The sequence below is a fragment of the Schistocerca serialis genome, chromosome 3, assembly GCF_023864345.2.
Source record: "Schistocerca serialis cubense isolate TAMUIC-IGC-003099 chromosome 3, iqSchSeri2.2, whole genome shotgun sequence".
In the NCBI taxonomy this organism is placed as follows: domain Eukaryota; kingdom Metazoa; phylum Arthropoda; class Insecta; order Orthoptera; family Acrididae; genus Schistocerca; species Schistocerca serialis.
In genome coordinates this window covers 712386993-712414705 of record NC_064640.1, presented here as the reverse complement: position 1 = coordinate 712414705, position 27713 = coordinate 712386993, and the positions used below count along the sequence as shown (strand labels likewise).

The 27713-nt window shown below is 38.2% G+C and overlaps 1 protein-coding gene across 4 annotated transcripts in view; it reads left to right on the top strand.

The window, feature by feature from the left end:
• Positions 1–27713, top strand: part of LOC126470582 (DNA damage-regulated autophagy modulator protein 2) — an 84014-nt gene that overhangs the window by 33315 nt on the left and 22986 nt on the right. For 2 of the 4 annotated variants that reach the window (XM_050098537.1, XM_050098538.1), the window contains exon 5: positions 10421–10559. In XM_050098537.1, the coding sequence (XP_049954494.1) occupies positions 10421–10559 (139 nt within the window). Of the gene's footprint in view, positions 1–10420; positions 10560–14051; positions 14170–17853; positions 18044–27713 lie in introns of those variants that run through there. The other 2 variants (XM_050098539.1, XM_050098540.1) reach the window with 2 other exon arrangements.

The following is a 27713-nucleotide window of genomic DNA, read 5'->3' as shown; positions in this document are numbered from 1 at the left end:
TTTTGCAGTGCATACAAAAATCTTTGCGAAATGTGTGGCTTATATAATGTTGGAGTTACAGGCCATCAGGTACCAACAAAGGTTTACTAAATAACATCTGTTCCACTCTGATGTACCACCAAGATCTGTTAATTAAATGCATAGTGTCCTTTCTCAATTACTTTTTTGTGGAAGGAAGATTAGGGTTTAATGTTCTGTTAACATCAAGGCCATTAGAGACGGAGTACGAGCTCGTATTATTTCAAGGATAGAGCAGAAAATTGACAGTGCCCTTTCAAAGGAACAATCCCATCATTTTTCTGGAACAATGTATGGAAATAAAAAAAAAAATAAAAAATATCAGAATGGACGGATGCAGATTTGAACTGTTGTCCTCCTGAATGCGAGTCAGTGTGCAATCCACTGTGTCACCTCTCTCCTTTTTTTAAGCAACTGCTCATTTCAGTTCTGTTATTTATGTTCTCACAGTTTACATCAGAAATCAGTTTGGCATATTTTACAGGATGCTACATGTGATACTGTAGGTATAAACTGAGGAGGTGCTGCAGTGGTCAGTACTATTTTCTCATTCAGAAGGAGTAGCATTTAAACCTGTGTGCAGGCACCCAGACTTACATTGTTGGTGGTTACCTTAACTCAATTAAAGCAAATGCCTGGATGTTTCCTTTGAAAAGATCACCACACATTTCTTTCTCTACACCTGTCCTATCCAAGCTTGTGTGTCATTTCTAAGGACATTGACTTCAACAAGACATTAAACTCTAGCTTTCTTTCCTTCCTTGCTCGTGAAGACATGGACCAATTACGTAACTGCTATGCAACACTGTGTTACATTAAAAGGTAGGATGATTTTGTAGTTAGGTTGTATGCCTGAGTAGAATAATTATGTGACTGGCAGTGTAATTTTGGGAGCATGTAGAACTGACAGCTTACTGAGGGCACTGCAGTCAGAATGTAGCCAGTTTTTATAGTGGATGTTGTTTGTCATTCAGTAAACATTTGACTCCAACCAAATTCTATACTGTTTTTGTAATGAATGGCACAGTTATTTTGATTAAAATTTGAGGAAAGCCACTGTGGAATGAATGCTGTTTGTTTCGTGTTAAAAGAGCAAGTTTGAAATAAACATTTTTTAGTGTCATAAATATGTAGGCTAATGAATAACAAGCATTACAATATAAATCTTTTGCTTTAATATGCAGTATTTGTTAAAAAGAATCAAAGGCCTATAAACTGAAAATTAATTTGTTATAAATTCGTTAGTTCCTAAATACTTATGTAACAGTGAAACACGATGAAAAATGCTGACAATTAACATTTTCATTATCAAAATACATGATGGATGTGACTAACAATGATAAAAAATTGCCTCTTGAGTGAAAAAGGGAAAGGGTGCTATTGACAGTAGAGAGCAGTCAGCATATTCTGTCTGTAGGTGATTATCAGTGTAAACAAAAGGAGCTGTGCTGTATCAAATAATTTATTAACACCTGAGGATTTTGGAACTTTGTTACCCATTAAAAGACACTACCTAGTTACATACAGTTGTCAGTAAATTATAGACAAACAGCATGTTTTTAAACTGCAGGGTGAAGAGGCTATGTGAGTGGGAACATGGAACCTGGGAACAGAGTTAATCATACATGAAACATCGCCAGAGGTAAGTAGAAGCAGCAGAATGTACGTACAGTGGTTGAGAAGAGGACAAGGTCATGTTGGTAGATAGGAAAGACCAGTGTAACAAGATTAGGAAAAAAGGAGTGGTGCAAGTAGCAAAGGCTTATGTAGGTTTGCTCACACGATGTAGCAAACATGTATGATCTGAGATGACTTTTGTGTAAACTAGATTCCACAGAAAATATTGAGGACACTAAAATTACAAGAGTGCATTAATGAATAAGTCACAAAATTGAATAGTGACATCAGTGCCACAATTAACACTGTGAAATGCAATTTTGCTGTTTCATCTACTCGCACTGCAAGTTTAAACTCTTGTCCCATCATTCGACAAGGCCTTGAATTCCTGTTCTTATTCCAGCCATTGCATCCAGTGAGTAACCTCTTAAGCTATGGCCTTATTGTCCTCAAAGTGCTACCTTTCTAGATGACTTTTAAAGGGCCCAGTTGAGGTTAAGTCCGGGCTGAATGGTGAATGTTACATGCATTCTCAATTAACTTCACCGTAACTCCTGTGTATGTCGTGCTGTGTGAGGATGGGTATTGTCATCCAAAAAAATTGCTCCTACTACCAGGAGTCCAGTTTACTAACTGTTTAATACGTAATACAGTGTATCAGCTATATGAGGCATATGGTCTATCGCAGTTCTTTCTGGATAGGAGAGTCACCATTACTTTGCATGCTGATTCTATCTCTTAAAAATAATCTTGTACATATTTTCATGAGAACAACCCTTGAGAAAGTACAATGATTCTCATAAATCACATAGCAATGTGGCATCAGTGGGCATCTCCATGAGACAACCTGGACGCTCCTTGTTAGTGATTCTTCCATCCTTTGTTGTATGTGTGTATCCAGTTGAACAGAGTTTCCTCTGCGGTACAGTTTTTGCAGTGTATGGGATGCATTTCAGGGTAACCCTCCTGACTGCACAGTCCCTTGACCCACAAACATACATCACACATTGCACTAGCAGCTGTTCACTAACAGTTAAATGTGTAATACTGTGTACCAGCTATCTTCTGCCTGGCTTGTACTACCACCATCTGGAAACATTCAGGCAGAAAATCTAGAATTGTATGCAGTATTCTAACATCTGTGGCTTATTTATTCGCTCACCCCATAAAAAGATTGAAATATTAGATGGTGTAATGAGAGTACCGTAGAATTTAAATCTGTAGCTACCTTTGGCGGTTTCTCGTTATCTACTATAAATATATCATCTGATTTCTGAATTATTGTCAGTTCTAAAAATACATTGGAAACACAGTTTGTGCTGATAGCTTCATAGGTGCTCTATAAATACCTGAAATTTCGGTCCCCAGGAAGTACTTAGTTCTGTACCACAAATGTGCTTATTATAGAGGGAAAATACACTGAATATGTGGATTTTTGTGCTATTGTGGCCATTTGAATGGTGTGTCGCCTAGAAGTTCACTCCACTCTCTACGGGAATTAAGATCACTGAGTCAAGCAATACACAATGTTCACATCACTGTACATTGTTGTGTAAAAGACCTTTTTTGGTTAGATAACTTTTTTTACTTTATCTGATTAAAGCTTTGTAAAGATACCTTTGTATCTTAGCCTGGGAATGCAGATTTTCATTGAGAGTAGTGTAAATACTGCATATTGCCTGCATCACCAAATCTTGTCACTATTCATGTAGGTGAAAAGAGATTCATTACAAATATCCTTTATGAATGAAATGGTATTTGACACAAAAAAGTTGGGTGCCTCATCCTGTATATGCCTCAACATGCAGTCCCATTCAAATGTCAAGTGTTCTCACTTTCTACCTTAAAGAATGAGCATTGTTGGCATAAAACGCCATGTGCCTGACTCACTGCCTTACTGATTGAGCTGGTACAGTGGTATATCTTAGCACTTTTGTTGCATGGTAAATCACTTCAACATCAAGTGCCCAACTACTACTTTCTGACGGGCCACGTCTTTCCAGTGAAGTGTGAAAAACTTTGCTTTTTGATGGAAAGCAAAGGTCTCAGGCCATCACTTACTGTGGAGCCCATATCATGCACAACTACAATATTTATCACTATACAGTTTTGGCCGTCACTATACCCCCTGTAAGTGTAATTGCACAAATTTAGACTTTTAATTCATATGTCTCACAGTATGGAATGCAGGCTACAGTCTCCAGTAAAGTAACTGGAATGTTGATAGCAAGTATATTAAACATGATGGTCAGATTATTGACTCTCCCATATTCTACTTTGGTGGCGTAGTGGTTAGCACGCTGGACTCATATTCAGGTAGCACAGGGTTCAAATCTGCATTGCACCACCCTGATTTAAATTTCCCTTGGTTTTGACTAAATCACTTAGGGTGAGGTAATGATTCCTTACAGGTGCACCATGGCCATTTTCCTTGCCTAGTCTCAACAACTCTCTGCTTGTGCTCTTTGTCTAACAACCTCATTGTTAATGAGATGTTCAACACTAGTCTTCCTCCCTCCCTCCCTTCCTTCCTTCCTTCCTTCATTTTCCTCATGCCCTACATCATTAGTAGATGTAGTCACATAATATCTCTGTGTGGTAAATACGATTTTTGAATGCTGTGATTTTTTTTTTTTTTTTTTTTCATTAGTGTAATACTCCTTTGTCGTTTAATGCAATCTAGAGAATAACTGCTACACTCTTCGACCGGCCATACAAATTTAAGTTTTCCCTACATCACTTACGGCGGAAGCCAGAATAGTTCAATTTTTTTGTATCCGACAGTGATCGGATTCCCCGCCCAGCCCAAGTATTGATGTGGAGAATAGGTCAGACATACTCAAGCTACATACTCCAGTCACAGTTTGCTCCTGCAAGAGGTACCACTACAGCTGCAAGCATGTCAATGGAGCCATCTGTGCCAGTCAGTGAAGCCTTAAGTACACACCATTGATTATTAGAGTTTTAACCTGAACTGTATTATGTTTTTGGATTCAGATTGCTTCATAAGCTGTTTGTATATGCTTCAGATGACATGCTATGCTCTGGACTTGTTTTTAGTTAACCATTCACTTCATTAGCACTGCCATCGTTAACCTCAGGAACCGCTTGTTTGTTCCAATGGTCTCTCACCAGTATGAGCAATAATAAAGTGTGTTCTATGTGTGCAGAGTAGAACAGAAAGCATTTGAAAAGGGTGTGGCTGACTTTCTTCCCCAATCCAAGTTTGTGCTTCATCTCTAACGAACACTTCATCGATGAGACATAGAAAAAAGAAAAATAGTAAAAATGTATCCACAAAGGTGGCTGACGTAAACAGGTTATGAAGGCTGATAAGTATCTTCACATACATTCGTGGTGAAACACTTATGAAATCATAACAATCTCTTTTATAATTAAAGAACTCAAATACTGCTATTGCAACTAAGACTGTCACAGTATCTTGGATTGTAAAAAGTTTTTGTGCAGGGGCTTCAAGTAAGAAAATCACACTACCACAGTCAGTAACTAAGAAACGTATCCTTTGTTGAAGACCTGACAGGGCGAGCAACAGTCAGTGTTCAGTAGGCATGGCAAATGTCCAAGTCTAGCATAACGTCACTAGTTAGCAAGAGGAAATATTATGGAATCTGATGGCCGGTCACAGTTGTAGTGCCCATGTGTTCTACCGGAAGGCCACATCAGAGGTTCCAAGTTGCGGAGACTGGTACAGGCAGCAGTGACAGCATAGTGCTGACTCTGAATGAGTTCCTGATAGATGAAATGTGAGTGCATTCGATGCCTAGTCAAGGAAGCTCACTCAGAGTGAATTGGCCTCCCAGTGCAAAATACAGCCCTGGGTGCGAGAGTACAGTTGGTCACATGGCCAGCATAAGAAAGAGGTCACTCAGGTTGGTGACCTCTGACGGTGCTTAGGTTACAGTGTGGTGGCCATGTATAGCATGGCAGCCCTTGTGGTTCATCTGCAAGGAAGCCGGTTGTTTTTGTAACTTGGGTGTAATGTGTGTTGCTGCAGATTAGACATAAGCCTATGATACAACAAATAATCTTCCATTGTTCTGCCTGCTTGAATTTAAATATTTCTTGCTCTGGCGTAACATTCAGTGAAATTCTTGACAACTGTACGAGTATGAGTGTGATGGCAGCTGTTGCTATGCTGTCTGTGCAGTCTCACCATCTGTGATCTGCAGTCAAACTTTTGAAATGTCCAAGAGGTCATTTAAGCCCTTCTCTCTGTTCATTGAAGTCTTCCTCCCTAAGACACGATAATGAGAAGTTGGAGGACTGAAGCAGTCACCAGGTCATTGACAAAATAAGATGAGGAAGGGAAATGTGCTGTCCTCCGAAAATGAGTTTCAAAGGTTGTTGTGAATATATTTACAATACTTACAATCATAATGATGAACTTTTTAAAGAACATGTATGTCCTGTCATTCATGATCATAGGTGTCTGCTGCAAGAGGGGGCACTTACTTACTCCTTCATGGAACCTGGACTGCAGACATTTTATTCATTACAGAATTCTCATGCATTTCTATAACTGATTACCTATGGTTTCAGTAAGCAGCAGATTTAACATTGCTGAGTGCAAGGGAAAATGCTGTGATTTAATGACATTTTTGGTTGTCGGGCTGTTCATAGGAAACTATACTATTTTTTTGTGATGGCAGTTTTGGCATTGTTACGCATTCTGGACACTTGTGGATCTTTACAAAACATTGGTGAAGTAGGGTATCTGATCTTTTCTCTGCCACTGTCTTGTACATAAACGAGCAGTTCCAACACCTAGCACAGTACGGACATGGACGCAGTATACCTGCTCGACACCTATCACCAGTTTTCCAAGACTAACCTCTTCATCTGCTTCACAACTTAATCTCAACAGTAAGCTAGCATTTGTCTTAAGAAAAGTTTTACAAGATTGAGCAATAGTAGTAGAGTTTGGACAACACAGTAATGCTATACTGTGGGTGTATTTATTTATTTATTTATTGTTCCGTGGGACCAAATTAAGGAGAAGTCTCCATGGTCATGGAACGAGTCAATACATGAAATTATAACACGATATTAGAAACAGATAAAATGAAATATAAAAAAACATATTCAGGTGACAAGTCGTAATTTTAAATGAAGAAAATCAACAATGTAACACTGGAATTTGCTTAATTTTTTAGCTCTTCCAGGAGCTCCTCGACAGAATAGAAGGGGTGAGCCATGAGGAAACTCTTCAGTTTAGACTTAAAAGAGTTTGGGCTACTGCTAAGATTTTTTAGTTCTTGTGGTAGCTTATTGAAAATGGATGCAGCAGAATACTGCACTCCTTCCTGCACAAGAGTCAAGGAAGTGCATTCTACATGCAGATTTGATTTCTGCCTAGTATTAACTGAGTGAGAGCTGCTAACTCTTGGGAATAGGCTAATATTGCTAACAACAAACGACATTAAAGAAAATATATACTGTGAGGGCAATGTCAGAATTCCCAGATTTTTGAATAAGGGTCGACAAGAGGTTCTCGAACTTACACCACATATAGCTCGAACAGCCCATTTTTGAGCCAAAAATACCCTTTTTGAATCAGAAGAATTACCCCAAAAAATAATACTATACGTCATAAGTGTATGAAAATATGCGAAGTAGACTACTTTTCGTGTTGAAGTGTCACTTATTTCAGATACTGTTCTAATGGTAAATAAAGCAGCATTTAGCTTCTGAACAAGATCCTGAACATGGGCTTTCCACAACAGCTTACTATCTATCCGAACGCCTAGGAACTTGAACTGTTCTGTCTCGCTTATAATATGCCTATTCTGTCTGATCAAAATATCGGTTCTTGTTGAATTGTGAGTTAGAAACTGTAAAAACTGAGTCTTACTGTGATTTAGCATCAAATTATTTTCCACAAGCCATGAACTTATTTCATGAACTACATTATTTGTTACTGTTTCAATATTACACACAAGATCCTTCACTATCAAGCTGGTGTCATCAGCAAACAGAAATATTTTTGAATCACCTGTAATACTAGAAGGCATATCATTTATATAAATAAGAAACAGCAGTGGCCCCAGCACCGACCCTTGGGGAACGCCCCATTTAACAGTGCCCCATTGGGACTGAACATCACTACCACTCTCAATATTGCGGAGAATTACCCTCTGCTTTCTGTTCTTAAAGTAAGAGGCGAACCAATTGTAAGCTACTCCCCTTACTCCATAATGGTCCAACTTCTGCAGTAATATTTTGTGGTCAACACAGTCATAAGCCTTCGTTAAATCAAAGAAAACACCTAGCGTTCGCAACCTTTTATTTAATCCATCCAAAACCTCACAGAGAAAAGAGAATATAGCATTTTCAGTTGTTAAACCATTTCTAAAACCAAACTGAACATTTGACAGCAAATTATGTGAATTTAAATGCTCCAGTAACCTTGTATATACAACCTTCTCGATAACTTTAGCAAACACCGATGGCATAGAAATAGGTCTAAAATTGTCAACATTATCAATGTCTCCCTTTTTATAAAGTGGCTTTACTACCGAGTACTTTAATCGGTCAGGAAACTGACCACTCCTAAAAGTTACAGATATGGCTGAGAACTGGTCTAACATACATAGAACAATACTTCAGTATTCTGCTAGATACCCCGTCATATCCATGAGAGTTCTTGGTCTTTAGTGATTTAATTATTAACTCAATCTCCCTCTTGTCAGTATCATGGAGGAGCATTTCAGGTAACAGTCTCGGAACACTTTTTTCTAAGAGCGCTATATGATTCCCTGTTGGGGCTAGGTTTCTATTTAGTTCACCTGCTATATTCAGAAAGCAATTATTAAATACTGTACATATATGCGACTTATCAGTAACACGGACATTCCCACTACGCACTGATTCTATATCCTCGACCTCACTCTGCAGACCAGCAACTTCCTTTACGACTGACCATATGGTTTTAATTTTATCCTGAGACTTAGCTATTATATCTGCATACCACATACTTTTTGCCTTCCTAATAACATTTTTAAGCACCTTACAATACTGTTTGTAATGGGCTGCTGCATTTAGATTTTGACTGTTTCTAACGTTTTGATATAATTGCCACTTTGTTCTACAAGATATTCTTATCCCTCTAGTCAGCCACCCAGGCTGCCTGTTTGTGCTAGTACCCTGTTTTAAACGTTCTAACGGAAAGCAACTTTCAAAGAGCATGAGAAAAGTCTTGAGAAAAGCATTATATTTATTGTCTACTGTATCAGCGCTATAAACATCTTGCCACTCTTGTTCCTTTATAAGGTTTACAAAGGTCTCTACAGCAACTGGATCAGCTTTCCTGAACAGCTGATGACTATATTTAACATGTGTTGCAGCACAAAAATCTTTTAAAGTTAAAATTTGTGCATCATGATCTGAAAGGCCATTCACCTTTTTGCTAATTCGCCTGTATTTCATCTGAGGACCCAAATGGAGAAGAAATGTTGTATTGTATGTGAGAAGAGAGGAAAAAATTATGAAATTTCAGGATTGAAAAGGTGTTGGGACATTCTTACACTATACTGGGCACAACACAGAGTAACCGGCAGCCATAGAGGTATGAGTTACTAATGAAATATACTTCCCTTCACTGTGTAACTGGAATATATCTTCAAAAAATATTGACTGTGTAACCTTCAAACATTTCAGATACAGTAACATTTCTGCTTGACACATTGTCAAATTCAATAGAACTAAAGGTATATAAAAAAGGCACTTTTTGTATCTTACCCCCCACCCCCCTTTCCTTGGATAAATTTCTGCAGATACCCATGATTGCGAGGAGTCACATTATAGAAAATACTGTATGTTGAATGCCTTTAAATGTCACAACTACCTAGCTGGTGCTTTACTTCTGGTTATTTACATCTCTGTATGGTCAGAAAGTTACTCTGTGTTTGTTGGCCATGCAGAATGAAAGTTGATGCAAGGTGGCACAGGAACACTGGATTTGTATTTGGGAGGAGGCATTTCAGATCCATGTGTTACTATCCAGATTTAGGTTTTCCATGATTACTGTAAATTGCTTAAGGTGAATGCCAGGATTATGACAGATTGTCTTCCTCATTAGAATAATCATTTGTAAATGCACCTTAATTAAATTGATTTTGTGTCACATTGCCCAAGATTTCTGCTATGTACAATTCAAATACATATATCTTTCATTCTGAACCAATTTGCATTTTCTCCCAATGGTGCTAGGCTTCGAAAGCTAGTAAGAGAGCCATTAAAAATTGAGATGTTGGGATAAATGTAAATACCTAGTCAAACATAGCAACACTAGGTATTGCCATGTTTTGAGTGCCCAATTGGCATCGAAATGCTTACAAAAGGCTAATATCCCGCCTCAGGACACAGCTTTTATCTCTAGAGCAATTCCTTTTTGGTGCACATTGATGCAAAACGAGAAGTTTCGTACAGGCTAGATTGGTGCCTGTTGGATCCAGTTGATAAGGTTCAAACTTTGAGACATTCGAGCAACTGAAGTGTAGTTTTGACATTCTTTCCTTGAAATTGTGCCTAAATATTAGTCAGTGGTAACCACCCCAGCCCTACAGTTAACACAAGTACCTTTTTTTTAAATATGTAATTTGTGTTAATTGTGTGAGTAATATATGAAATGTGTAAAGAGCTTAATAAGATGGTACAGATCTTTGAACTTGTCTGACAAAAGTTAAATTCATTGTAATTTATTTTTGCAATTTCAAAACAATCTCATGATTCTGCTCTCTGATTTTGGTTTTTCATTGTTTTGCAGGCAGTGTGTTCTTACCATATGCAGCCATTAGCAAATAGTCTTCAGCTGGCCCATCTTAGACTAGCACTGGCTGTCATATGCACTGTATTTTTTATTTTACTTAGCATAACTGGAGTTCTGTCACACATTCAGTTCAGAGGTAAGTTAAAAAAAGTGCATGTTGCTTGGCTGTTTGAATACTTTTCTTTTGTGGAACATCTAGAATTTTTGGCTTGTTGTCACATAATGTTATTTTTGTCCATTGACTTCCTGGTTACAGTAGTTTTCGTATTTGTTTAATAGGTAATATTTAATTTTTCTTTCTTGTGGGTCACACTCACTACTCCAATTCATAAATATTTTGTAATACATATGGAATCACTAACACTGTTAAGAACATAATGCTCCTAAGTCTCTGTGCACTTTACCAACTCCACTAATCACTATTAGTGCCCAATGTTGACTCGAAATGATTCCTCCCTTCTGTTAAGTGAGCATACAAACAGTGCTTATCAGGAAGTTAGTGACACCACGACACATTTTCTAAATCGTACTCATCAGGGCCATATGGAATCTTCTCATCAACACTGGGTACTACAGTGTTCTTACTCCTTCTAGAACTTAATCTTCCTCACCCTCCCCACTCCCCCTTCCGAACCCCACCCTATCAAGTCACCTTTACAACCTTTCATACTGTGAGTGTTCTCTTACTGGACTTCAAAATACTGTGTCCAGGACTTAAAAATACTGTGTCCACATTAAGTGGGTAATCACTTGAACAATCAACCTTAGTATGAGTCTAACTTTAGTAGCATTCAGTATGTGCACCTCATGTGTTTGTATGCTTATAGGTTTTGTATGAAAGTTTCGACAATCATCTGCAGTGAGCCATGTATCCACAATTAAGGTTATTCATGTATCATTAAATGATCTGAAGTAGACAGGATTCTGATTTGGCGCTGTTCAAAACAGAAATCAGTATAATGCTCAGGAATGCTTAAGACCAAAGATTGAAAATTATGTGGTTGCATCAGACAGAAAATAAAATAAATTATGATCATTTGCAATCATAAAGATTTTGGCATTATAGCTTTTGTTTGAACATCTCCAGTGCTCTTCTTGAGTAGTTATTACAAAGTAAAACACCATCTAAGAGCCCTCAGCTCCTCTACATTCCAGGAGTTTGGACAGGGGGATTAGTGGATCTTCCTTAACATTTTCTGCCCATAAATTTCATATCTATAAAATGCTAATATTACTAGAGCTTGCTTGACTGACACCAAAATGAGGATGCTTATGTTTTATCTTTTTTTGTATCACAAACATTCGCTAATTTTTTCTTACTTGTGAGGTAAACATGTTGATCACAGAGCACAAAATATGTTCATCCCATTTCCCTTGAGCCTTTGATGTGTGTTCACGTATCTGTGATGTAGCAATCAGTTTTCCTTTCAACTACACCATGTGAACACACACACACACACACACACACACACACACACACACACACACACACACACTTGCACTTTTTTCCCTCCATTACAAACAAATTGAAAATTCCATTATGCTTCCCAAGATACATCCTGTCAACCAATCACTTCATTCAGCCAAGTTGTGCAATAAATATATTTTCCTCCCATCTGCTCTACTGCATTCTTATGTAGCAACACAATTAAAAAGCTTTTGTTCTTTTCTATGCCTATAAATGTTCATTTGGTTTCCAATCAGAACTCTGAACATGCCATTCTGTGTGCAGCCTATCTTTTGTCAGAAGTAATTGTTGTACAAGCCATGCCTTATGGATGAGTAAGCTACTGTGTTTGACATACAAGTATATTCTTCAATGGTAAACAACAACAAAATTATTAGATTGTCCTTGTGAACCTCTACTGTGGCATTGGTACACAGAATGGTGAGGAGGATGAACCTTTTGCTTGAGAAAGAAAGGTACCCCGAGTCTCACCCTATTGTGAATTTCACCATAGACACTGTGCAAGGTATTGTGTTTACCAGGCACCTGCAGTCTTCCGTTGGATTAGCATATTATATATTGTGTTCCACCACTGTGCAAAATGAATTTCATCCTTACATGGATTTTTTCCCATTATTCCACTGCAAAATTTGCAGTGCCTTGCCTTTTTAACAGTCTCAGTGTATTCAAAAGTGTACTATTGTGTTGCCAGTTTATTATGTAATTGTGAACAGTTGATCTGGATACATTTAACAGGACTGAAAACTTCTGTATTGATTCGTTGCATTAGGGCTCCCAATTATTTAATTATGTTGGAGGCCCATAAGAACTGATGAATGACCCATTCAGTTTGTTAGCAATCACCTACCAAATGACATAAGTCACTTTGATCACTTGTCCCAAGCATAGCATCAGTTTCATCTCATTGCCCAAAGTGGATTTTTGAAAGCTTCCTGAGAGTTGTACTGACCACAATAATATTGTGAAAGGCTCTTATTTGGGCAGACCAATGCAATTTTTCTGTGCGCTATTACATGTTTATTCATTACCGTATAATACAGTGTTTGATTTTCATTCTTAAAAACAATTACTAAACCTGCTATATGCAGACATTTTCTGCCATTAACTACAACTATTATAGAATTTGCTTTATATTATTCTGATATGTTAGACATTTGTGTAGCACCTCCCTTGAAAATCCTATATCATTGGTGATGGTGTTTTCATAATTTAGATTTGAATTTCAAAGGTTTTTTCCTATACTGTTAATCTAGAAGTAATTTGTTCATTTTTAACAGATGTTTCATCAGTCACAACTTGAAAATCCTAGTCCAATGTGTGTTACTTCATGGCAGACTTCTCAGAACAGATTTCTCAGAAACACCCTTTATGTTCCCTATAACGCACTCTGTCTTCTGAAGCTTGAAGCTCTCCTGGCATATGAAATTTTCAAATAACTTTGGGGAATGCAGCCAAATAGTGGTCTCAGCAACTGGTTGCTGGGAAAGTTACCTGATTGCATTGCCATTAAGTTACTGCAACACACTTTCTTATCAATATAGTTGTGTTCAATTTAAATGCTGAGCATTTAAAGCTCTGTATCATTCGTAAACAAGTAATATTTGCCAGAAGTGCTCAGAATGTAGTGTGTAGTAGAAGATTTAGACTGTTTCCTACACACTGTATTCTTAACCAGCTTCGAGAGTATTAAAATTTACACAGAGGCCTGAAGACTGGTTAAAATGTGTGTCTCTTAAAATGCATGGCAGTCACTTGCTCTTGGATCCACAAAGGAAAAGAAATATGAGCGCGACCTGTCTTCAGGCACATTTTCATGCATATTACTTCTACAGTGACTTGAGGTGACTGTAGATGGTTATTTCTTCTGAATGTTTTGTATAGGTGGACCACTTCGTGTTAGAGATTTATGGCTCAGATATGCCTCTTGTACAATGTGCTACAGTTCTCTGAATAACGAAATTTTTCTGCTGGAATTTAGTACCTGTTTGGCAACAGGTACTCCTTATGGAGGTTCTGTATGTGATGTTCTTTTTTTGATTTTTGCAAAGAGCATGGTGCCGTCCTTAACCACTTGATAAACTTGTTTAGGTGTTCATTTGTTGTTTAATTTCTCTCTTCAGTTTTATTTTCCCACATAATGTAAATACTTCTGTAACACAGGAATTATCAGCTGTCAGATGATCGGTTCCTTACTTTCTGCCGCAAAATTGGTCTTTTATGAAATACTACAGCCGGCCAAGACACTATGGCCGGCCAAGACACAAGCAGCAACAGAGAAGTAACCAATTTTGTGACATTTTACGAGTTTCTAACCAGGAGCAAATTATATTGTTTCATCTGTATTCTTTGGTAGTTTAGTTTTTGGATTTGTGTGTGTTCTTGCATTTTTGTTTGTGTTGGAAAGTAAATTGATTCTGTGACTTTTACGAGTTCCTAACCAGTGTGCTAACCTGTGTGCTTTCGAAACTTAGGTTTTAAATCTCTGCGTGTTACTCTAATGTACTAGACACAGTTCTTGCATTTTTGTCAGTTATTACCATAGAGCTTTGTAGCATGTGTCGATACTCGTTTCTTTGTCTGTGCAGTGTAGTTTACCACAGTCTTTAGCATAGAAAGGGACTGTGATTGCTTTGTGCAAATGTGAGCTGAATTGGTGACACTTTTCTCTCAGCTCCAGACTGTGTTGGCTTTGGTTACACAGCTTGAGGCTACAGTGGGTAGGTATCACTGTTGTGGACTGGCCTTGGGGACCCAATGGATGTCCAGCATGACCTATGAATCGACCAATAGGTCTGCACCAGTAGCCAGTCCAGTTGGTTGGTGGTGACTTCAATTTACCCTCGATATGTTGGTGACAATACACGTTTAGATCCGGAGGTACGCATAAAACATCATTTGAAACTGTGCTAAATGCATTCTCTGAAAATTATGTCGAGCAATTAGTTCACGAGTCCAATCAGATAGTGAATGGTCGTGACAACACAGTTGATCTTGTAGCAACAAATAATCCTGAGCTAATAACGAGCATCAAAACAGACACAGGGTTGTCAAAGCAAGACTGAATATCGTAACTCCCAAATACTCTAAAACTAAGAGAGATTTGTACCAAATAAAATAACAATTATGGAACTGGCCCCCATGGTACACAAAACAGGTCAGGACACTGCTGCAAAAGCAATGAAAATGCATGTCAGATTTAAACTAATCCAAAATCCCCAAGATCAGTGGTCTTTTACAGAAGCTCAAAATTTAGCACAAACTTCAAAGCAAAATGCTTATGATAATTTCCACTACAGAACTTTGTCTCGAAACCTGGCAGAAAGAGTGGTTGTATGTAAAGTATGCTAGCGGTAAGACACAATCAGTGTATTCTCTGTGTGATAGCAATGAAAATACTATCAGTGACAGTGCTGATAAAGCAGAGTTGCTAAACACAGCCTTCCAAAATTCTTTGACCAAAGACGACGAAGTAATTATTCAGAATTCAAACTGACAACTGTTGCCAATATGAGCAACTTAGGAGTAGATATCCTCAGAGTAATGAAGCAACTTAAATCACTTAATAAAAGCACATCTTCCAGTCCAGATTAATAAAAGAAAGTCTTCCGGTCCAGATTGTATACTAGTTAGGTTCCTTTCAGAATATGTTGATACAATAGCTCCATACTTAACGATAATATACAATCACTCACTCAATGAAAAGTCCATACCCAAAGACTGCCCAGGTGAAATCAGTATTCAAAAAAGGCAGTAAGAGTAATCCACTAAATTACAGGCCCATATCATTAATGTCAATATGCAGCAGGATTTTGGAACACGTATTGCATTGCAACATTATGAATTACCTTGATCAGAACACACAGTCAACATGGATTTGCAAAACATACTTCTTGTGAAACACAACTGGTTCTTTATGTACATGAAGTGTTGAGTGCTATTGACAAGGTATTCAAATTGATTCCGTATTTCTATATTTCCAGAAGGCTTTCGACAGTGTACCTCATATGCAGCTTGTAATCAAATTGCATGCTTATGGAATATCATCTCAGTGGTGCAACTGGACTTCTGATCCCTGTCAGAGAGGTCATGGTTTGTAGTAATTGACAGGAAGTCATCGAATGAAACAGAAGCGATTTCTAGCATTCCCCAAGATAGTGATATAGACCTTTTGCTGTTCCTTATCTAGATAAATGATTAAAGAGACAATCTGAGCAGCAGTCTAAGGTTGTTTGTAGGTGATGGTGTCATTCACCACCTAGTAAAGCCACAAGAAGATCAAAACAAGTTGCAAAATGATTTAGAAAAGATATCTGTGTGGTGCGAATATTGGCAATTGACCCTAAATAATGAAAAGTGTGAGGTCAGCCACATGAATGCTAAAAGGAATCTGTTTAACGTCACTTACATGATGAATCAGTCAAATACAAAGGCCATAAATTCAGCTGAATACCTAGGAATTACTGTTGCCAACAACTTAAATTGGAAAGAACACAGAGAGAATGTTGTGGGGAAGGCGAACCAAAGACTGCATTTTTTTTGGCAGAACTCTTAGAAGATTCAGCAGATCTAATAAACAGACTGCCTACACTATGCTTGTCCGTCCTCTTTTGGAGTAGTGCTGTGTGGTGTGCGACCCTCATTAGATAGGGTTAACAGAGTACATTAAGAAAGTTCAAAGAAGAGCGGCACCTTTTGTGTTATGAGGAAATAGAGGAGATAGTGTGACGGACAGGATACAGGATTTGGGGTTGACGTTATTAAAACAAAGACATTTCTCTTTTTGGTGGGATCTTCTCACAATATTTCATTCACCAGCTTTCTCCTCTGAATGCAAAAACATTTTGTTGACACAAACCTACCTAGGGAGAAATAATCATCATAATAAGATGGGGAAATCGGAGCTCGCACAGAAAAAATATAGGTGTTTGTTTTTTCCGTGTGCTGTTTGAGAGTGGAATAATGGAGAATTGTTGTGAAGGTGATTCATAGAAACCTCTGCCAGCCATTAAGTGTGATTTGCAGAGTATACATGTAGAAATAAATGTTGGTTTAGATTGCAATAATAGAAATTCTTCTACAGAATAAGGAGTTGTCAAGGTGAAACATTTTCATTTTCCTTTCAAATTTTACTTTGCTGGCTGTCAGACGTTTTATATCACTGGGTTAGTGATCAGAAATTTTGGTTGCAGCGTTGTTTACCCCTTTTTGTGCTAAAGACACCCTCAATGTGCAGTAATGAGTGTCATTTTTCCTTGTAGTATTGTAATTAAGTACCTCATTGTTCCTCTTGAACTGTTGTGGATTATTTACAACAAACTTCGTGAAAGAATAAACATACTGTGAAGCAGTAATCAGAATGCCCAACTCCTTAAATAGATGTCTACAAGATGATCGTGGGTGAGCAGCACCACTGATTGTTCTAACAGCACATTTTTGCGCAGTGAATACTTTCTTTCTTAAAGGTGAATTACTCCAGAATGTTATTCCTTATGACATTATTGAATGGAAATATGCGAAATTTCACAGTCAAAAACCTTTGAAAAGTTGCAGAAAATACCAAATGACATCATTTTGTTATTTACTGTTTGTAAAATTTGGCAAGTGAATGTGTAAATGGTGTTCTCAGTAGAGCAACTCTTCTGAAATGCAACCTGTGATTGTTGTTACTCAAATGACGTACTGATCTAGAATACATCACTTTCTCAAAAATTTTCGAAAATTGTGTCAGTGGTGAAACAGTTCAGTAGTTATTGACATCTCTACTATCACCTTTCTTATGATGGGGTTTACATTGCATATTTCAATCTGTCTAGATAGATGCATTCAGTTAGTGGTACATTATGTATTTTAGATAAAATTGAGCTTATTATAAGGGAACAAATCTTCAGTACTGTACTGGAAACACCATCAAATACATATGAGCTTTTATTGTTGAGAGGATATATATCTTTCTTAATTTCAGATGGAGAAGTTGGTACTTTTGGAACAAGTTCATGGTGAAATAACCCATTCATGTCAGAAAAAAATGACATTGTTTTCTAGTTTGTTCTCACATGTTAGATTTTCAATTTTTTTAAAATTATGTTTATTGATGCTGCAGAAGTCACACCATGTTTTGTACCATTAGTAGTCACTGCAGACAGTCAGTCCACATGGAGATAAATGTAAATTTATAGGTAAAAATCAGTAAAGTAATTGTGAATACATAATTTACTGTGTTTAAATTTTCTTTTTACTAATTTACAATGTTTACATTTTTTCTTTGCCTGTCTCTTCATCAACACTGTTATCATGGTGGCAACTGGATATAAGTACAACACTTTTGCCTTTCCTAGGAATAAATGGTGCTAAAGTACAAGATTTTGGAAGGCAAATTTAATCCTCTTGGTTTTGCGAATCCAAGTGCAATTCCATTCCACAAACATCTATTAATAGAACAGTTAACTGGCTTGTACTTAGCAAAACAATGTAACTAAGGAAAAGTAACACCACAACAATAAGAAACATTTTGAGAATAAAGTATAACATGGCTATAATAGCTTCCCTTTTACTGTGTCTCCTCAAGGCAACAGTGCAAATTGTATCAAACACCACTGCTCACATGGGGCTGTCAGTCCACAGTTCTTAACTGTTCCACCACTGCTCCTTTAGTCAAAATGAAACAAAGGAGTAACATACTACCGCTGATAAGTGAAAGGTACTCGGGTCATGTGATTTCTGGGTCTGAAGAGATGAAAAGGAAAGGAATTTTTATACATCGGTGTGGACTGTCAGTCCGCGTGCAACTGTTGCGGGGTTTATGTCACATGGATATTAAGTGTGTGATACAGCAAGAGTTTTTCATAGAATTCACATGCCAGAGAACATGAACATGTTTTTACAGAACTTTGTCAACATGTTGCTCTGCAATGTCTCCCAGTGCAAAATCACCTATCACACAAAACAGTCATTATGAAAACAAGTACATCTGTACAGCTGATATCTCCCCATAGATTATGGTTGTTCACGTGCTTTGAAGGCTAATGATTAAAAACAGAATGTTGTAGAGTCACCTTGCAGGGTAAACTCTCACAGTCACTATCTCCCAGCAGGAAAGGAATTCTAGTTATGTGTGCGTCCACAATCATATATGTATGATCTTACACCTTATGTGTATGATCTAAGTGTGAGAGAACAATAGTGGAAAGAACAAGATAAAAAAGCCTATTTAAAAGTTGTGAGGAAAGAGAAAAGAAGGAGAAGCAAAGCAGAGATTTAGTGGTATTAGTAGGTTATCAGTGAGCATTCTAGATGTAGTGGATGTCGCTGATATGATAAGGACTTCTGGTGATGTCGAGTTACACACTTAGACGACTTTTATTCAAATCACCCTCCCCCTTCCCGGGATAACCGCCAGTAATTGATCGAGGCCATCCAGGGGAACTGCATCCTCTATGCCTCCTCCAATTTCTCCCTCCCCTCCACTCCCCTGCCCCTCTCCCCTGCCCCTGCCCCTTCTTCTCCTTCTCCTCTCTCCTAGACGAATGAATTTGAAACATACCCTCCCCTTCTTCACCTTTTATAACTGAGGCACTTCATTGGGTGGTTTCACTCTGGAGGAGGGCGGCGTAGGTAGAGAATCAGGCTGTGTCTATTTGTTAATAACAAATTACATTAAGCCATGTAATTCAAGTTCTATATGTTAATAACAATTTAATATTACATCATTCAAAGTACCAGCAGAGACCTCACAATGGCAAATATATAAGCCCACTCATTCTTCCCCAATTATCCATATTTGTCAGTGTGTTACGTATGTTTCCAGATCTTTTTTTTATATTTTTCTAAAATTTTATGTATTTTATCCACTTATGCGAGTTCCATCTCATTGTCACGTCAACATCACATTGCGTCATATTGACATCAAGTAATAGCAAAACTCTGATGCTTCCAACCAAAGATATTGTGTGTATAACAATCAGCACAGCACTACAAAAGACACATGTAGAGAGCATGACTTTGTTTCTATTTCAATTCTTGCTAGTTACCGGATGTTTTGCAAAATGTTAGTCTATCTGTGCAGCTAGGAAAATTGCATGTGTCCATCACCTCAGTGAGGTTAGCCTGGGGGGAACACCTAGCAGAAATTTCATAACTTGATGTATGAGCTCTTGCAAAGCTTTCAGTGAGACAATTCCTTGTGTTCCTGCAACAGATATGGCGAATACACTATTCGTTTGTGAATATTTTTATGAGCTTCAAACAGGAGCAACATATCTTCAATTATCTATGTGGCTACTGTCTAGAGTGTACTTCCATCGACTTTTTATGGATATGAACTGCAATTGCTGTGTTCAGATCTGAGCTGAGTTTGTGATCATTCGTGCACAGCTCCAGAAAGTGTTGGCTTTGATCATACAGCTTGAAGCTGTTGCCGTGGACATCACCGTGTGCGGGAGGGGGGGGGGGGGAGGGGTGTTAGGATCTGAGGTATGCCAAGTACTTCCCATGTGTCCCCTGATCTCTCTACTAATATGGCTGCGCTGGGTACCAATTTGCACTGAGGTTGACCCTTCACCCGTAGTCAAGTGGAAGGTCGTTCCGAGGTGTGGCAGGCAGCAAAAGACTTAGATGACTTTATTCAAGGTCACCACATGATTTCCAGAAGAAGCCTTTTGGCTCACAAGGCCTGAGCATTCACAGAGGGTGGAATTACTGTTAGTTGGAAACTCCAATATTTGGCAGGTAATGGGGCCCATTAGGGATATGACCGCTTAAGAGGGGAAGGAATCCAGTGTGCACTCTGTGTACATATCGGGAGGGTCATTCCAGATGTGGAAAGGCTGCTTCTAAATACCATGATGAGCAAAGGGTGCAGCCAACTGCAGGTGGTGGCTAATGTAGATACTAAACATGTGCATTGCTTGGGACCTGAAGAGATTTTCTCTGGTTTTGGGCAGCTGGATGAAGTGGTAAAGAAGGCTAGTCTTGCTTGCAAGATGAAGGTGGAACTCACCATCTGTAGCATAGTCGACAGAACTGACTGTGGTCCTTTGGTACAGAGCAAAGTGGAGATTCTGAATCAGAGGTCCAGACAGTTCTGCAGCCGTGTAGGCTGCAGATTTCTCAACTTGCACCATAGAGTGCCGAGTTTCTGGGTTCTATTTAATAGGTCAGGTGTCCACTAGACTCAGGAACTGTTTATACATGTAGTGAGGGCTGTGTTAAGGGGGCTACGAAGTTTCTTAGGGTAGAGGGGTATTGGAAAACAACAGAAAAGGGGTCAGTCTGAGAAGGTGCTGGGCAAACACAGTAAGGTATACCTAGCAACAATCAGTACCTTAATAGTAAATTGTCCTAGCTGTGTCGGAAAACAAACCAGAGCTCCAAGCACTAATAGGTAGTACTGAAGCTCAGACCATTAAAGATATAGAAAGCTGGCTACAACCAGACAAAAGTTGACTCTGAATTTTTGCAAAGGACTTAACTGTGGTCAGAAGAAGCCTTTTGGCCCACAAGGTCTGAGCATTCATGGAGGGTGGAATTACTGTTAGTTGGAAACTCCAATATTAGTCAGTGTCAGAATTATTGTACCTTGTAGTGAAACTGAAGCAGATAGTTCCCATGAGTTAGTATGGGTAGAGGTTATACTTGGCAACTGGAATAAATTAATAACTTGTTCCTTTCACCAACTCCCTCAGTTGCTGAACAGTTCAAAAAAAACTTGAGTCTCATTTCAGGTAGGTACTCTACTCATACAATTACAGTTGGTGCTGACTTCAGTCTCCCCACAATACATTAGCAAAAATACATGTTTAAAATCAGTGGTAGGCATAAAATGCCATTGGAAATCATACTGCATATGTTGTCAGAAAATTATTTTGAGCAATTAGTTCAGGAGCCCCCTCACAGTGTAAACAGTTGCGAAAACATACTTGACCTCTTAGGAACAAATAATCCTGAGCAAATTGAGAGCATTATGACAGAGAAAGGGTTAGTGACCACAAGATTGTGGTAGCGAGACTGAATACTATAACATCCATACCCACCAAAAATAAACACAAAATACATCCATTTTTTAAAAAAGCAGATAAAAATTTGCTTGATGCTTTTTGAACATACAGTCTCCACTCCTTCTAGTCCAACAATGTAAGCATAGACCAGATGTGGTTTAAAGTCAAAGAAATAGTACTGACAGAAGTCTAGAGATATGTGCCAAATAAGTTAATAAGAGATCGTACTGATCCACCACGTTACACAGAATAGGTCAAAACACTGTTGCAGAAGCTACGATAAAAAGTATGCCAAATTTAAAAGAGCACATAACCCCCAAGATTGGCAAAGTTTTAGAGAAGCTTGAAATTTAGCGCAAAATTCAATGTGAGATGCTTTTAATAGTTTTCACGATGATATCCTATCTTGAAACCTGACAGAAAACCCAAAGATATTCTGATCGTGTGTAAAGTACACAAGCAGCAAGACACAATCAATACCTTCACTGCACAATATCAGTGGTGATGTTACTCATAACATTGCCATTAAAGCAGAATTAATTAACACAGTTTTCCCAGTTCCTTCACCAGAGAAGACAAAGTAAATATTTCAGAATTGTAGCCGGCCCCGGTGGCCGAGTGTTTCTAGGCGCTACAGTCCGGAACTGCATGACTGCTACGGTTGCAGGTTCGAATCTTGCCTTAGGCATGGATGTGTGTGATATCCGTAGGTTAGTTAGGTTTAAGTAGTTCTAAGTTCTAGGGGACTGATGACTTCAGATGTTAAGTCCCATAGTGCTCAGAGCCATTTGAACCATCAGAATTGAATTGTAATCAACAACTACTGGCAACATAAGTAACTTAGAAGTAGATATCTTCATTACAGCAAAGCAGCTTAAATCACTTGATAAAGGCAAGGCCTCTGTACCAGACTGTGTATCCACCAGGTCCCTTTTGGAGTATATTGATGCCATAGCTCCATACTTAACATTCATATACAGTTGGCTTACACGTCACTGTCTGCTACTCCTGTGGCACCCTGGCTGCAACAATGTTCGCTGTTGTGAGTGACGTAAGACAGATGTGTGTGGTGGATAACTTTGTATGTAATAGGTTTAATTTTGATGTGACACTGCATCATTCATCTAGCCCATTATTTACCTTCCAGTTCATGAGAAAGAGTACCTTTACTGTTATTTTGAGAAATATGTGATAACCTGTCTGTTGAGGTACTGTGTATTTCTGGTTTTCTTTTGTATTGTACCTGATACTGTATATTACAATTGTTTTGTACATACTCACGCTGTATAAATGTTCTCCAGATCTGAAAATGATAACACTGATTACCGAAACCTGTTATCAAGAATAAAGGTTATTATTAGCGATCTTGGCAAAGAAGTTTATATTCTCTAATTTATTAATTTAGATTGCCCTAGTGGCTCCAACAAATGGGTAAACTAACATATTGAATTACTTTGAAGAGAATAATTTATTGACAACCAACCAACACGGATTCAGAAAATACATTCTTGTGAGACCCAAGTAGCTTTTTATGCTCATTAAATAATGAGTGCTATTGACAAGGTATGTCAAATTGATTCCATATTTTGAGATTTCAAAAGACTTTTGACGTCATTCCTCACAAGCAAATTCTAATCAAATTGTGTGCCTGTGGAGTATCATCTCAGCTGTGTGACTGTTCTCATGATTTCCTGTCAGAAAGGCCACAGTTCATACTGACAGAAAATTATGGAGTAAAACAGTAGTAATATCTGTCATTCCTCAATGAAGTGGCATATGCACTCTGCTGTTCCTGATCCACAGAAACAATTTAGGAGACCATCTGAGCAGCACTCTAATATTGTTTGCAGGTGATACTGTCATTTACTTACTTGTAAAGTCATCATGTGATTGCAGAATTATTTTGACACAGTAAATGTATGGTGCAAAAAGTGCCAGTTGACTCTAAATAATGAAAAGTGTGAAGTCATCCACATGAGTACTAAAATGAAAATATTAAATTTTGGTTACACAATAAATCACACAAATCCAAAGACTGTAAATTCAACTAAATACTTAGAGATTACTGATAGGAATAAATTAAATTGGAAGAATCACATAGATAATGTTGTGGGGAAGGGGAAAACAAACCAGAGACTGCGTTTCAGTGACAAAAGACTTAAAAAATGAGACAGGTTTAGTAAAGAGACTGCTTACCCTATGCTTGTCTGCCCTCTTCTGGTGTATTGCTGTTTGTTGTGGGTTTCGCATCAGGTAGGGGTGATGGAGGGTAACGAAAAAGTTCAAAGGAGGGCAGCTTGTTCTGTATTATCATGAAATATGGAGTGTGTCCCATGGATATGATAAGCAAATTGAGGTGGGAATCATTAAAACAAAGGCATTTTTTGTTGTGGCTGGATCTTCTCATGAAATTTCAATCACCATCTTCCTCCTCAGAATGTGAAAATATTTGATTGGTGCCTAATTACATAGGGAAAAGAGATTGTCATAATAAAATAAGAGAAATCAGAGCTCGCATAGAAAGATTTAAGTGTTTGTTTTTCATACACACTGTTCGAGGGTGGGAGGTTAGAAAAACAGCTTGAAGGTGATTCAGTGAACCTTCTTCCAGGCACGTAATTCACAATTGCAGAGTAATCATGTAGATGTAGGTGTTAAAATAAGCTTTTCTCATATTGGTGGAAATAATCTTGTCATACCAAAGTTCTGATGCTTCCAACCAAACACATTTTGCGTATAAGAATTTGCACAGTGCTACAAAATAAGCAGCCTAGAGAGATGAACAGTATCTGGCACCACTGTGGGTCATTTGAGGCAGGTATATCTAAGCAATAGAAGGACATTGTGATGGGTGCAGGGTAGTCCTCCTCTCCAACGCTGATGTGTGGGGTATAGCTGCGAACACAGCACTAGTAGTAGCTAAGAAGGTTCCATTATTTCAGGTGTAATCTTCTCCGACCTGGTTGCTGGAGCAAAAGACACTGCTGATGTGTCAAGTGAGGGGCCTTACAACCATGGTAATAATGGCAAAATAGGTACCATCACATCGGTGGAAATAAGTGGGCATGCTGATAATTTTTATTTTGGCTGGAGCCACAGTCATGTTAAATTTTTTGAATAATGCTACCGCCACTTGACTGTAATCATTTTTGTTTTGTTGTTACAAAACACAGATTTCTGCCTTAAACCATTTTCAAGTACAAAAACTTGTTTATCTATCAAAATACATCTGACTAGTATGAAATACAAGTCTGTCTCAGAAAAGAGCATATCTGGTCATATGGGCCAGATCTGTCATAAGTAAAAGTGAGAGCATCTCCAAAATTCTGAAATATATTGCAGACTTTCATTTCTGGACCCTACAGCACAGCTGTTATATGAAACTGCTAACCAGTAAACAAGTATGTGCCACACTGTTGTTCAGACAGAATAGTGTGGCGTATACCTGGTTAGCAGTTTCAAGAAATGAAAGTCTGCAATATATTTTGACATTTCAGAGAGATTATCACTTTTACTAATGACAGATCTGGCCTATATGACCAGATATGCTTTTTCATCAATGACTTGTATTTCATACCAGTCTGATGTCTTTTGATATATAAATAAGTTTTTGTACTAGAAAATAGCCTAAGGCTGAAATGTGGATCTTATAACAGTAAAATAAAAATTGCCACATTCAAATTGCAGTAGCAGCATAAAAAAGAAGAAGAAGAAGAAGAAGTGGGCCTGAACTGCAAATAAACAGATGTAAATGTCATGTGACTAGGGCCTCCTGTCTGGTAGACCGTTCGCCAGGTGCAAGTCTTTCGATTCGACGCCACTTTGGTGACTTGCACACTGATGGGGATGAAATGAAATAAACAGATAAATGCAAGACACACCCCTTCTTCCTTTCTATTTCTCTGGACCAGTCATAGTCCAGCTTTCAGAACTAGTGCTTATGTGCAGTTGATGTCTTGTTCTGCTCACCATAGGGTGGATCATCAGGAAACAAAAGCAACAGCAGGGATCGGCCCGGCCAGACCAGAGCTCTCAGGCAGAATAAACAACCATGTAACACGAGATATTTTATTGAGAGAGAGAGAGAGAGAGAGAGAGAGAGAGAGAGAGAGAGAGAGAGAGAGAGAGAATGTCCCCGTCACCCGAAATGTTACCAAGCACGGACACAGTGCAGCAAAAATAAATTATATCTATGTACAACATCATCAACTCATAGAGGTCATGACAGCTCTCTCGCTATACAATAAAATGTGAACTTTGAGAGAGAGCTGTTGACAGGTTGATTCTCCAAAGACACATCACTAATGTTATTCAGTTTAACAAACACAATAACTGCTGGAAAACACATTGCACATACCTGCTAACAGTAGAATCACTGCCATTTCTTCTTGATTCCCATAAATGCCTTAAGTAAGCACTGTGTCCACCACCGCAAGACTTCAGGTAGCTCAGAGCAATACATTTCTCATTGCAATGGCATTCATCATGGGGGATGGGGTGGGGACATGATCCCTGACCTTTGTGTCCATCTAGCTAATGCTCCAGAATTCTTTTCAGTGGCTCATAACATGTGCAACTGCTTTTGCCAGATAACTCGCACCACCTCTTAAGACGGATGCCAGATAGAGGGGCCCAGACACTTTAGAGGCACTTGCGGTCTCTGTGAACACACTGTGAAGACCACCTTAAAATGTTCTAAATTTATTTTTATAGCATGGCTCATGTATGTTGTTGAACACATCTGTGAGCTGATGGATTTTCCTGTACAGTCTTATTAACAAAAATATATCGATATCCTGTGTTAAACAAAAATGCATTATTTAGTAGCAAAAACACACCTATGTATACTCAATACAATAAACTCATCAGCTGTGAAGTGTTGGACATTAAGATTTTACCACAAATCCTTCTTTCTGGTTCTCATATATCATTAGAGCTCGGACAACACCCCATCTATGACATTGTAACTGATGACAAAACACAAACCAGCTGATATTGGAATCAAGTTCAAAGCTGGATGCAGCTGAGAGGAGAAGGCTGTAGAAGTGATATTACTATTTTTTTATGTTTTTTATGCTCTTAGAAGGTGGTAAATGCAACAGTCCATTTCTAAAATTCCTGTAATCCCTGCATGTTATGATTTCTTCTTGTAGCACTCTACTAGGTAATTTATTTAGGGAACAATCATTTAAGATAGGTTGCATGATAATTATATTCCACATCTAATCGTCCAACCTGGTGTGGGTCTCAGAATGATGAGCAAATCCTCTATATTTTCATAACGTACCACAAAAATCCTAAATTTGTTATGGATGTAATAAATATGTACAGGTTCGATGGGTAATCACAGGTTTTTATTTACAATACCCTACTGACTTTAGTGCTGTGAGGTGGAACCATAACACATCTGGGAAGGCTATGTTTCTGCCAGCCATAGATGTGAATGCATAATAAAACATCTTTCCTCATTGTGATTCTGTAGGAAGTAACGGACTCCAGTAATATGGAAATAGAGTTGATTTCAGTCATCCAGCACAGTAACTATGAATTCCAACATTAGCTCATCTATGAAACAGCTGACAATATTGCTGTTTTGTGTAATTGATTTCCATGTTAAAAAACCAAAGGCACACAGCACAAGGTTTTATAAACCATGATAGGTCCTGACAGTTTTTTTTAAAGTAGAGTATCGACGTATGGTATTGCATCCTGCAATTACCAAATAATCCATTAAAACTACAATCTTCCACAATATGTACACATCCAGCTAAAATATAACGCTTGTATATTATAATTTTAGAAGTCATAACAGTAAAACATGTCATGTGAT